The sequence below is a fragment of the Mus caroli genome, chromosome 5 (genome assembly GCF_900094665.2).
Source record: "Mus caroli chromosome 5, CAROLI_EIJ_v1.1, whole genome shotgun sequence".
In the NCBI taxonomy this organism is placed as follows: Eukaryota; Metazoa; Chordata; class Mammalia; order Rodentia; family Muridae; genus Mus; species Mus caroli.
In genome coordinates, this window is record NC_034574.1 from 11,499,323 (window position 1) to 11,513,023 (window position 13,701).

Sequence of the window (13,701 nt, forward strand, 5' to 3'; positions counted from 1 at the left end):
GTGTGAGGTAACCCAATCACAAAAGAACACACATGATATGTACTCATTGATAAGCAGATATTAGCCCAGAAACACAGAATACTCAAGATACAATTTGCAAAAAATATGAAACTCAAGAAGAAGGAAGACCAAAGTGTGGATACTTTGTTCTTTCTTAGAAATGGGGAACAAAATACCCATGGAAGGAATTACAAAGTTTGGAGCTGAGACAAAAGGATGGATCATTCACAGACTGCCCCACTGGGGGATCCATCCTGTAAACAACCACCAAATCCAGATGCTATTGCATATGCCAGCAAGATTTTGCTGACAGGACCCTGACATAGCTCTCTCTTGTGAGGCTATGCCAGTGCCTGACAAACACAGAAGTGGATGCTCACAGTCATCTATTGGATGGAACAGAGGACCCCTAATGGAGGAGCTAGAGAAAGTATCCAAGGATCTAAAGCGGTCTGCACCCCTGTAGGAGGAACAACAATATGAACTAACCAGTAACCAGCTCTGGGTTCCCAGAGCTGTGTTTCTAGCTGCATATGTAGCACAGGATGGCCTATTTGGCCATCATTGGGAGGAGAGGCCCTTGGTCTTGCAAAGATCATATGCCCCAGTACAGGGGAATGCCAGGGCCAGGAAGCAGGAGTGGGTGGGTTGGAGAGCAAGGCAGAGGAGGGTATAGGGGACTTTTGTAGAGGAAACTAGGAAAAAGGATAGCATTTGAAATGTAAATAAAGAGAATAGCTAATAAAAAATTAACATTAAAAAATAAAATTATATTATCGCTTTACCTTTCATCTTTAAAATAGTTTTCTAACAACATACTTTTATTACTTTTTTGTCTGTTTTGGTTTTGTGAGACAAGGTTTTACTATATAAGTTTGGCTGGTATTACAGTCATGCACAATCATGATCAACCTTACAAGTATTCAAATAACTGATTTATAAAACAGTAAAAGTATTTGTTGTATTGTCGAATCAATGCTAGGTAATAATCTGAGTTGCTATGATACCGTGAAATCAACTCTTCTGTTGAGAAGTTAAATTTGCTTCTTGAACATTCAAAATATTTTTACATTTCTGTTTCATTTGTAGGTTAGATCCCTAGAAGAGGTGCTGTTGTATTAGAAGTTTGGGATATTTTAATGCGTTATATGTATGCATTTTATATAACATATGTGATTTCCTGTAAATTATTATAATTATGTAATTATTTTTATTATAAATATTACTAGGAAAATAACATTTTTTATTTATAATACATAAAGTACATATTAATATAATATAATATATACTATATGTAAAGTTGTATATTATTATATATAATTAAAATAATTTATATATAGATTCAGATAAATAGACATAGATAATTTCTGGGTACCAAACTAGTGTGGAAATTCATAGTTAGTCACTTGACTATCCAGGATGATATTTTGCTTAGTCTGTTTTCATGGTTTCAGTCTTGGTCTGTCTCTGTCTCTCTGTCTCTGTCTGTCTGTCTGTCTGTCTGTCTGTCTGTTTCAGTGTTGTGCGTGTGTGCGTGTCTGTATCTTTCTCAGTCTGTCTCAGTTACTTTTAGTCTCAGTCTCTTCTCCCTCCTTCCATTTTTCCCTCCCTTCCTCCAGTCCTTCCCTCCCTCTTCCTCTCTCTTTCTTACACCACAAAAGGAGGTAATTAGCAGTAGAGGACTTCTCCTTTGCCCTACAGAGCCTATTTTGAAGGTTACAGGTATCATTTCTTCTGCAGTCATTGTTTGCAACCTGTAATAAAGTGTGAAGCTTATAGCAAGGGGACAAATAGGATTTATTTTCTTTCTCTGATGTGCATATGCCAGGTAAAGTATCAAAGTCAGCTATTTAAGTGAGAACGAGGAGAGTAGTAATTTTTTCTACCTGTCTCCAGTTACTTTTTTCAGTGTATTAAAGATAGTCGCAATATTCTACCCACATATCTTCTATCATTTAAATGTACTTGAATCGTTAAATTGGAGGGAAAAGTACCTTTATATAAAATGAATATAGAATTTTTCATTCTAATGCATGTATTTTAGTAACTATTAGTAAATTATATTTCTACAATCGAAACATTATTCAGAAAAGATAATAAAGAACTGTAAATACTACACTCTCATCTATTTTAGGGTCCTAAAGGGTTAAATTGTTTCATTTTATTCCATAGGCTATTACTTAAGTTGTACTAGTATAGATGATACAGTTTATTCACCTTTACAGCACAGGGGAATAAATGGATTGAGCCATTCATGATTACATATGCATTATTTGATATTTGTATATAAAATGCTCACAAATCAAAATGCCAGCACATTGTTTTGACTTGTATTTGACTCACCATAACTGTTCTCAGTCTACAATATCAGATTATCATCTTATATATCAATACTAATTATAATGCTAAATTAAGAAACTGCTCTCCTATTAAAATTGTTCTGTTTACTTCAATAAGTGATGCAAGTAGCCAAAAACTGGTTTATTTATTCCTTGTGAAAAAGACGGAAAGATTATAAGCTCTGAACTGCTGTGTAGGATTTTTTAACTTTCTCCCTAGTTCTGTGTTAGATGATTGGCTTTTCATCTGCCATGAGTTGCAACACAGAGGCCATATTCTCCATTTCCCACAAATTACACTCATTCACTTAGACATTGGTCTAACATACATGCAAGAGTTATTTAAATGATCTCAACTTTTTGTTTCTAAAATTTAAATAGGCTTTAATCATTCAGTACATTACAATAATACATAAATATTCCTAAATATTGTGTTCATAGATAATTTCCATTGGTTTGGTCATTGAATATGTACTGTTGAGTATGGTATTTAAGGCCGTGACAACTTTTGATGTTAAAATGGCTTTCTTCTTGGAGGTACTAGCAAGCTTTACAAATGATTCCCTTGGTGAATCCGAGTATTATTTCTCAGAGGGCAACTTTGTGTGGTTAAAATTGCTGGCCTAGCTCTCATAAAGTATATACAATAGAGTCACCAATGGAGGGTTCTTCTGTCTTCTGTAAGTCAATGAATCTATGATGAAATCTCATGTGACGTAAGTGTGAAAGGCTTAAGAAATGAATATAATAGATCTATTCTAAGCATTTTCCTCTTTCTGTCCTCCACACTTAGATACTTTCTTAAAGAGCCCATTTTCTCACTACCCATGCCTCACCCTAAATCTGTATTAGTCACTGAAATTTGAAGGAAAATAATTTAAATATACTCATTAAAAAATACTTGACCTTTATGAATTTCTCTTGTTCAAATGGTACAACATTTTATGTCATCCTCTGCTCTGTAGTTTAATGGCTTGGAATGAAACAAAAATAAAACCTCCCATCTGAACCTATCCTAGTCCTAAAATGAGCCAGGTCTCTTTTTGTTTTGTTTTGTTTTGTTTTTTAACTAATAACATAGAGACCAGTATTGGAAAAACCTGCAAAGTAATAATTAAGGAGGAAAGGCACAGTAATGAAGATACATATATAAGTCTATGAATTGGAGTTATGCTTTTCAAGTAAGAAAGGAAAACAACATGTCATATATGATTTGTCCAGCAGAGAATGATCCCAGGATATACAAAACATACCTAAAATCATAAAACAAAACTGACACAAAGAAATTCTCATCAGAAGAAGAAACAAATTTAACAACACGCATTATTCATGTATGATACACTCCATGAATTTGAGTTGAAAAATACTTAAAAACAGAAATTCTATTAGAAAGATAGTAAGGATGAAAGTCAAGATGCAGCAATGTAAACCGTTAAGTTTGTGTTCAGAGATTATGCCAAAGCACAGGGAGTAGAGGGTCACAAGAGTTAGTGGGAGACAGCAATTAGGTCTGCAGTGAAAGCTGTTCTCAGTTGCAGATGTGGGTGGCCTACAGTGCTTCAGACAAAAGGTTTAATAGTCAAACATTCATAGGAAAGCCTTGCTCAAGGACATCCCAGAGGAGAGCTCTTGGAGACAGTTAAATATTTAGTTTGGTTGCTTAGGAGAATGAGTTTTGAATAGAGTTTTATGTTTAGTTTACAAGTTAAATTTGAAAATAAACATCTGAAGTTTTCCTAACAAGTGTGAAGCTACATGTTCAACTAAATATTTAATTTTCTGGGCTCAAGTTGTATTAAAAACAAAGTTTGTTTGACTGCCTTTTCAGGTGATATGCCCTCCAGCCTGTCATAATCCCCCTAGCTACCTCCTACTGTATTACCCTCAACCTGCTTCACACATTTAAACACTATAGAAGAAGCATTTTTAAAAAAGGCTTAAATACAGACTAGAAATCCTAGAACATGAACATATAATGGCCCAGGCATGTGGTGAGTGTTAGATGACAAAAAGCTGTAGAGGTAGGGGTAGCTTTCATAACATAAATAAATCATAAAAAGGCCAGGAATTCAGTTCTTGTCAGAATCAAGAATAAATGGAGGCTCTCCAGGTTCTATGTTCTTCAGCACACGCCATGCTGGCATGTCACCAAGTTTGTATTTGTCATGAAGAATGATCTGCTCAAGTGTAGCACATTGTTATGTTCCTTGTGGTCACGATTCACCATCTCCCTCAAAGCAAAACAAGTGTTTAAAGATGGTCAGTTGTTTCTTTAGAATGTGCTTGTTCTTGCAGCTTTCTGAATCAGCCAGTTTGTGGGAAGCCATCTGGAAAATCTTTTTTATCTTTCTTTTAAAAATATTTATTTTATATATATGAGTGCATTGTAGCTATCTTCAGACACACCAGAAGAAGGTATCAGATCCCATTACAGATGATTGTGAGCCACCATGTGGTTTCTGGGAGTTGAACTCAGGACCTCTGGAAGACCAGCCAGTGTTCTTAACTGCCGAGCCATCTCTCTAGCCACATCTGGAAATTCTTGAGGACTCTGTTTTCTGATAATAACTTAGTGATATTTTATAATATCTTTGCTTCTTTATTTTAATCAAAAATGTCTCTATATACCTTGTAGCTATAAAATAAATCCCGACTCATAGCCAGGCATAAGGAAGTGGTGTCCAAAATAGGTATAGAATTGATGTCCAGCAGGGATTGTAGAATATGTTCAGAGTCATGACTTGAAACAGAAATGAAAGTATAACGTGACTTGATTGTTTGACTAGTTACAACTAGAAAGTATGTAAGATGCGAGACTTGCTGAAAATAGGACCATCTGGCCACATATAGTTACACTCTTCCATTCTCTGTTGACATATTCACTTCTCTCATTAACTGATCACAAAGTGCTATAATTTTTCAAATTGAATGCTATAGAATTATTTTTAAAATAGGTTCACATAGCAAGTTCCTTTTCTAAGAAAAAAGTGGCCTTCCTTTCCCCACAGTGTTCTGGGAGCTTATAACATATGGTTAAATTTGTAGAAAATGCCTCCACTGTAGTATCAGGCTTGATCTTAAGGGCTCCTGCTTAGTATTTTTCCCTTTTCTGCTGTTTTTGTTAAAATTAACACACACACACACATACACACACACAAGATTTCCATTTACAAAATTTCAGAATGTAGCTCCATTAGCTTGTCTGAACAGCAAGGCATACATGTATGACTGCTGTGAACACTCTGGAAGAAAACACAGGCCATTCAGGGGGTACCACTGCCAGGTGTGGAATCACTGACCTGCCCTTCACGAGCTTATATTGTCAAAGCCACAATTCATCATATACTCTGTGAAATGTAGGTAGCATTAAAACAATACAGGTAAATAAAACATTTAGAACATTTTGGCTTAAATTATGCAATTCAGAAATCTTAATATATGTAATACCAAATCAATATGAATGCAATCACATTAAATTTTAGATTGGTGAAGCGATTTTACCACAAAAAGGAGAGTGTGTGTGTGTGTGTAAAAATTAATCACAATAAATGGAAATTAGTCTAGGATACTGATCCTTGTTGTTGTTGGGTTTTTTTTTTTCCTTTAACAGTCTATATGCTAAATAAAATCACAGGCAAGTCTCCAAAAATTTTGCAAAAAAGAAAAAAGTGAACACAATTCCAATGACTCTGCTGATGTTATTTTAGGCTCTAAATACTAAAAACTGAAAGAAAATTGAAAATATCACCAAATAAATAATTATCTAGATATCTACTATTTAATTGTCCGGTAGAGCAGATGTTTACTTAGACTACTAATCTAGTTTTTAGAGACATCTGTCCTGAGTGCTCAAATGCCCTGAGCATAGCGGCGTAGATTGCCCCAGTGGCCTGAGTTGTACCAGCAACTTGCACTACTTCCTGACTTCCCAGAGGGAAGAGAAGTCAAGCAGAGCATTCGAAACCCTAGCTCCCATTCTGAGATGTGTGACTCTGACTGTCATCCAAATTAAACAAGCACAAGCTTGATATCTTATCTCATTAAATGGAGTTGATTATTCTGCTTCATTTTATTTTATTGATCATTTAAAATATTTTGACCTGTCTGGGACATTTGGCTGGTCTGTAGCACTCCCTTGCTTATTTATTTGTTTCTTCTTGGGATTCTTGTCTACTTTACACTAATTCTAACATGGCATTTTATCTAATGTCTCTTTAAAAGCTTAATGTTTCATGATTTAATTTTATAGAAACAGACTTGAGTCTAGAAGGTGATAGGGTTATGTGCTTCATAGAGTCATGGAATCTGTTGTAATTATTTTTTAAAAGAATAAAACTTTAAGTTTATTTTCTAACATTTTAATACTAGTATCTTATAACATGAAGCCTTTATTAGAATTTAAGGTGTTGGCAAGTGCAGACTCTTCGATTCCAATACTTAGGGTGAAACATTAGTGGATCCTGTGGAACAGCTGAATTATTCCTTTTCCTGGAAGGTTTTGCTGTTGTTGTTCATCTAAATTAAGATGACTTACCCTACTGGCTCTGGCGGGTTTGGATTGGCGTTTACTAATGCATGGTATATGCTTTGTGTTGTTTGCATTGCCTAAAGTTCAGAGCATCACTGTGCAGAACAAACTATTGTTATTTTAAAGAAAGCACTTTTGCTGAGCTTTGAGGCTCCCATGCAGTGTGATGACCTGTGCTCTGGCAGCTGTGCCTACCCTGCTACCCTGTGCTTCACTGCTGGTGGTGACCAGGGGCACCTTGGGTACAGAGCGTTCCTGCAAAGGAACTGCTCCATGTCTGCATTTTCAATGTTTGTTTTCTGCAGCGATGCAAACTTTATTTTCCTGAAATTTAACTTTCATTTAAATTACAACATCATAAAGGGGCCTTTCCATTACATTAAATTGAATAGTAGATTTTAAAGAATATTTTCTCTCAAGAAAGAAATTGAAGAAAATCTCAGAAGGAGAGATCTCTCATGCTCATTTCCAGAGGACCTGAGTGAACTGCTTTTATTTAGTGCCAGTTAGACTTTCACAGTTCACACACACACACACACACTCACATTCACACACATACTCACAGAGAGAGAGAGAGACAGAGACAGAGACAGAGAGACAGAGAGAGAGACAGAGACACAGAGAGAGACAGAGACACAGAGAGACACAGAAAGAGAGATAGAGAGGGAAGGTAACTAGAGAGTGAGGCTGCAAAGTTTGTGGGTGAGAACATATCCGGTCTCATCTGTATAAAGTAACTGAACTTCTCTCCTTTAAGTCCTAGGTAAGATATATAAATATTTGAATATTTTGCTCTAAATATAGTTTTATATTCAGCAAGAACAAGTAACACATATTTCAAATCAAACTTATGTTACAAATATCAGTTACTGGAATATGGAGTTTAATATAGTACTTATGCAAGAGTATTTGTCATGTAATTATGGTAACTGTCCAGATTGAATATTCAGATATACTGTGTGTGTAAAGTTGAATGGAATATCCAGACATCAACATTTTTCTATGTGTTCTCATTATTATTTTAAAATCAAAATTATCTTAACATCAACCTAAGAATTGATCATCTTATGTTTTGCTCATGTGTTTTCCGAAGTATATTTGATTATATTTTAGAATCCATTTGTTCAGTTTCTCTGTATTGACTTATACAAAGATAAGTCTTTTTATTTTACATGAGATGCTTTTGAAAAAAAGTTTAAGGGAAATGCTGTTTCATCTCCTACAGATCTAAAAAATACAGATATATTAGGGATATAAAAAGGCATTTAGCATATTAGAACTATGCATTGGCTCTTCTAATGTTAGTTAATTGCTATATCACTAATATATGCTATATTTCAGTTAAACTGTATCCAGTAATCCTATAAGTAAAGTGGGAGTTTTGATGTTATAATGAACAATAATTTCAATATCTTAGGTATAATAAAATCAGAAATTCCATCATATTTGCCCTCTATCAGACGTATAGTTGGTATGCACCATTTTCCCAGATCATTTCCAGAGAGAGCTAAACCCTTCACTACCATTTATATTCATCTATTATCTGCAAACAATAAATCAATATAATACATGGAAGTTAACAAACTTTAGGTATCTGTTATTATGGGTTTTTGTTGTTGTTGTTGTTGTTTTGGTTTTTGAGACAGGGTTTCTCTGTGTAGCCCAGGCTGGCCTCGAACTCAGAAGTCTGCCTGCCTCTGCCTCCCGAGTGCTGGGATTAAAGATGTGCGCCACCACACCTGGCTTGTTATTATTTTTTTATGCTTATTGCTAATCCTAATTTCTCATGAGGGATTCTGCAGTGTCACGTGAACCTAGTTTAACTTATAGGAATATATTCCAACTTCTGTTTTCTCCAGATTTGCTAAAGTCCTGGGTAACTCTCATGTCCTTTTCAATGTCAAGGTCAGAGGTGGAGCTTGAGACCCTATGCTCTAAAGCACTGAATGAGAGCTGAGGGTGCGTTGTACCAATTTCATTGCTGTTTTAAAATAGAGTAACTCTGCACTGTTAGCATGCTCATGTGAGACGCCTGTGATGTCATTCATTAGTGGAGTGTTTTCTTCACAGCAATGTTACTAGCACATATTCTGATTTTCTTCATATTCCCTTGTGTGACTCTGTTAATAAGTTTTTAGAAAAGGTTTTTAAGAAGAATTGATAAGGAGTTAATTTTAATATTAAAATCTAAAAAAGTGAACTCCTGTATCAATTGCATTCTTTCTTTTCCCAATCAAGGCAGATGTGACTTTTTTTAGTCTAAGCAGTATTTTGCTTTGTGGTTTCTCATGGGCACCCCCTTGCTGCATCTCTCTTGTCTTTTCTCTGTGATTCTCTCATTCAGATAATGTCACCTTAAGCATGACTCTTGTTATGCATAAATTGTTTGTTGTTACTAAATCCATATAGTCATGGCTTTCCCCGAATAAAAACCTTTCCTTTTGTTTTCAAACAACTTTACCAAAGTCCACTATTACAATGAAAATCATAAATAGTGCATTTATGTGCATATGTCGCAATCACAGGCTATGTTAGTAATGTCTATTATGCCTAAATAGTGACATCATGGCTTATTAAACACCTTTAGCACATAGTGAAGGATTGGGCTGGAAGAGTTCAGATTCACTTGAAGGTCTATGTTGCTAATATTTGTGTCTAAATAATCTTTATAGTAGTCCAAATAACAATGTGTGTGTGTCTCAGTATTTGAAGATACCAACATGTTATTTGGTGGGTTACATTTTTTTAAAACAATATGATAATAAACAATAACATGATATAAAGATAACATAAACAGTAAACAAACTCTTCTTACAATCCTGTTGAGTCTTTGTTCTTACAACATTCAATCAACTGCTTTATGGCATTTTCTGATTGTTCCTTCAAATATTTCCTATTGCTTATTAGGTATATCACTGCCATGTGCTAATGAATGTTGGGACTTTTTGATTTACTGTATTTAAAATTGATTTTTATTCTCGTTTTTTAAAAAAAAAATGTCTCTGGAATATATAAAACGTTTTTCACAAAAGGAATTGAAAATATGTCTAAATTTAGTCTGAAAATAGGGAAAAGTTTATACAAATGTATTTCAGTTGGAAAACTAATATGCAAGGCAAAATTTACAGAAGTATTGTGGATGCTTTTCCACCCAGGGATTAATAAGGCGACACTGTATGGCAGGCACAATTAGAAAGACAAAGGACAGGAAATTGACCTTTGATTTTAATTCTTGAGTCATTGGCTGTGTCCTTATTTATGGGGTTCCAATGCATATTTGAGAGAACGGAGTTAGGGTTTAATTGTGTTTAGAACCGTAAAGGTGCTCTTCTTCTTTAGTATGCTTTCTTTTGAAAACAAAACTGCTTCACATAGACAAGTTGCCAAAGTCAAGAAAACGACACAAGACAATGGTCTTTTAGTTCTCTCTTCCCTCCTCATGTGTGCTACCATTTTTAAAATTAGTGTCAGCTGCCCAGTATAAGATTTAGTAGTGTAAATCCTGAGATTTATTTCAAGTGGATAATTTAAATTTGCTTGTGCCGTGACAGACACTTACCTCTGCTTTACATCTGCATCTTAACGTGTGTGTTAAGAGAGTTCCAGATGATTCTAGAATGCTTCCAACTCGAAGCAATGAGGAGATAACTTAGTTTTACTTGGGTAATATGAACATTTAATGTGACTGTTATAGAATTTATATAAGCATTTAGTCACAGCTATATTTAAAATATAGCTCTATCTTTTGAAGAATATATACTGTGAGCAAACAAGAAAGTGAATATGAAAAGGTTTGTTAGCCTATTTTATAAAGTTGTTTTTTATCTTTCTTTTCCTGTGTAGCCTGAAAGAAATGAGAGTGAGCCAGGCAGCCAACGGATTAAACCTGTTTTTATTGAAGATGCTAATTTTGGACGTCAGATATCCTATCAGCATGCAGCGGTCCATATCCCCACGGACATCTATGAGGGCTGTAAGTAAAAAACTCTGAAGAACTACTATTGGGATGCTGAGCATGTCTTACATGTCTTACACACACACACACACATGCATGCATGCATACATATGCACGCGCACATACATACACACACATGCACACACACAAAGGAGCAAGTAAGAAACTGTCTCAGTTACAAGACTATGTGAAGAGGCTTGAGCCAAACCTCAGTAATAGATTGCTTCGCTAGAATATAAGACCTACCCTGGGTTCTGTCTCTAGAAACATAAATATAGCAAATATGAACAGCCACACAAAAAACAATGACAACAGCAGAGTGTCATTACCAGACCCCTACATAAAGTGACAAATGTGATTTCTTGTAAATTTCTGATCAGATAGCATCTAGGACTCCTTATTGAAAATAGGAAGCCTTTCTGATCTGTTGTAAGTAATTCTGCCACCCTAATTAGCATACATAACTTACAAAGTATATGGATTTGTTCTTTACAAATGAAAATAGTGTAGCTACATAATATGTGTGCAGAAATATACCAGCTGTTTAAGGGAGATGGCTGTGCATTTTAGACTGCAATGGTAGACTGCCGATTTTACCTTCTCCTACTGTGTCTGTCAGTGTGGCTTTCTTTTCTTTATCCTAGAACAGATTAAAAACACCTTTAATGTTGTGGGCTTGAGATCCAAATGAATTTTCCTTTGGGGCAAGGAAATTGCCCTAAAGAAACTGACACCATAGCCTTGGACTCTGAGTTAAGATGGCATCTTTGTAAGAAAGGGAGGAGGGAAAGTATTAGGGAAGAAAGTGGAAGAAGCTTGTGTCATGCTTTGGGGCACTGCATCCATTAATAAGGATGGATCTAAGGATTCTAAGTAGGGGTCTTCCTAAGGAAAGCCTGCGGATGTGAAATCCAGATGATTCATGCGGTCTTGACGCAGTCATACACTTGGGTTTCCATGTTGTTCTGTAGCATATTTCCTAAATCCCTTTCTTTACTTCATGTTTTCCTTTCTCGCATAAAAGAATACCAAGAGGAAAAACCCATTGTGTGTTTTAAAAATAATTTTCTTATATACCCACAAGTTGGAGAAACTATAGAATGTATCAAGTGTCCAAAGTAGACATGAAATTTTGTAAAATCAGGAGCCAGACTTCATGAGTTCAGATATAAACTTCAGCAGTATTATTTTTTCAACTGAATCTTTCAGCTTTCTCAGCCAACCTTTTTGTGTAACTAAAATGGAATTATGATTACAGTCCCTCAAAGGCCATTTGAGGATAAAGTAACAATATATTTTAAGTTCCAAAATAATACCAAGCTTAAAGTCATTTCACATCAGTATTTGCTATTAGTGGCCTCGTGCTAGATTTGAGATGAAAAAATGGGTAAAGAATCTTCGTAAATTACATTTTATTTGTAAATTTGTTCTGAGACTATTTTAAAAAGGAAAAGTGGGATACATGCATGTTTTTTTTTGTATAACATACGTTTCCTCTTTTATTAACTTATATTATTCATTCACTTCCCTCCGGTTTTGTTTTCTGTTGGGGTGCTGGTGGTGGCACCCACGTGGTCACACACTGGGCATGTGCAGAGCCGCTGATATCTTCAGCCCTGTTTCTTCTTTTCTGTGTTCTAAAGACACGTGCCTTTTCTTTTTTCAGTGTATCAGTAATTTTAGAATTTTAATCATATGCTTTTTCTTACTTTTTGAGAGAAAAAGAGTGTGTGTATAAAGCTTATTACTATATAGAAATTAAAATAACATCTTTCTTATCTAATTCACAGTGTTAGGTCCAAAGAGCTTTTCTTAGGACATTTTGTTATTTTTGAGGCAGAGTTTTAATTGTTGGAATTACTTTTATTAGATTCTTGGGCCTAAAGAGATGGCTTCGTAGTTTCGAGAATTTGCTGCTCTTGTAGTGGACCTAAGTTTGGTTCCCAGCACCCACATGACAGCTCACAATCACCATGTAATTTCAATTCCAAGGTATCTGACATACTCTCTTCTGACCTCCATGGACAAGAGTCATGCACATGATACACAGGTATACATGCAGGCAAACATTCCTACACATAAAGTAAAAATTATGTGTGTGTGTGTATCAAAACAGTAAACACAGGACTCAGTTAATGCTCTTCAATTTTTAAAGTTTTTTAAAATTTTATATAGTTTCAGTTTTCCTATCATCAGCTGACTTGTTGAATGGCAACAAATTAGTGATTTCATGTCTGTCTTTGCCTTTACAATTTAAAAAAAAAACTGGAATAATATAGAATTGTGAGTTGAACTGTTTTGGTATTTTGTTTGTTTTGTTTTGTTTTTTATCAGCTGTCTGTGAATCTCATGGAACCATTCCAACTATTCCAGCATATCTATAAGAGAGTCCTCATTTTCCCTTTTAAAAGATTTACTTGACTATTTTTAATTCCATGAATGTTTATGCCTGTGTATGTGCATATACACATGAGCGAAGGTAGCCACAGAAGTCTTAAATGAATGTAACACTAGCACGGCTGGTTGAAGAACGTGATGCTACCTTGAATATTGTCACCTTCTTAGAAACCTTTCATAACTATGTTTGCTTTACTGTCTGGAATTTCACATCTTTCCCTAGTTGCACTATTTAGTAATTTATGAATGCCAAAAAGATACCCTCAGCCAGTGATTTTTCACAAAACAGTTGTATTCCATGGCTTGATGTGAGACAAACGAGAAGAAAAGGAAGGAAAGGAAAGGGAAGGGAAGGGGAGGGGAGGGGAGAGGAGGGAAGGGAAGGGAAAGGAAGGGAAGGAAAGAAAAGGAAAGGAAAGGAAAGGAAAGGAAAGGAAAGGAAAGGAAAGGAAAGGAAAGGAAAGGAAAGGAAAGGAAAGGAA

At 35.2% G+C, this 13,701-nt stretch overlaps 1 protein-coding gene across 4 annotated transcripts in view; it reads left to right on the top strand.

Moving 5' to 3' along the window:
- The window catches only part of Cacna2d1 (calcium voltage-gated channel auxiliary subunit alpha2delta 1), a 419,594-nt gene that overhangs the window by 255,319 nt on the left and 150,574 nt on the right, over nt 1–13,701 (top strand). For all 4 annotated transcript variants that reach the window (XM_021163867.1, XM_021163869.1, XM_021163868.1 and 1 more), the window contains exon 6: nt 10,711–10,840. In XM_021163867.1, coding sequence (XP_021019526.1) covers nt 10,711–10,840 — 130 coding nt within the window. The remainder of the gene's footprint in view (nt 1–10,710; nt 10,841–13,701) is intronic.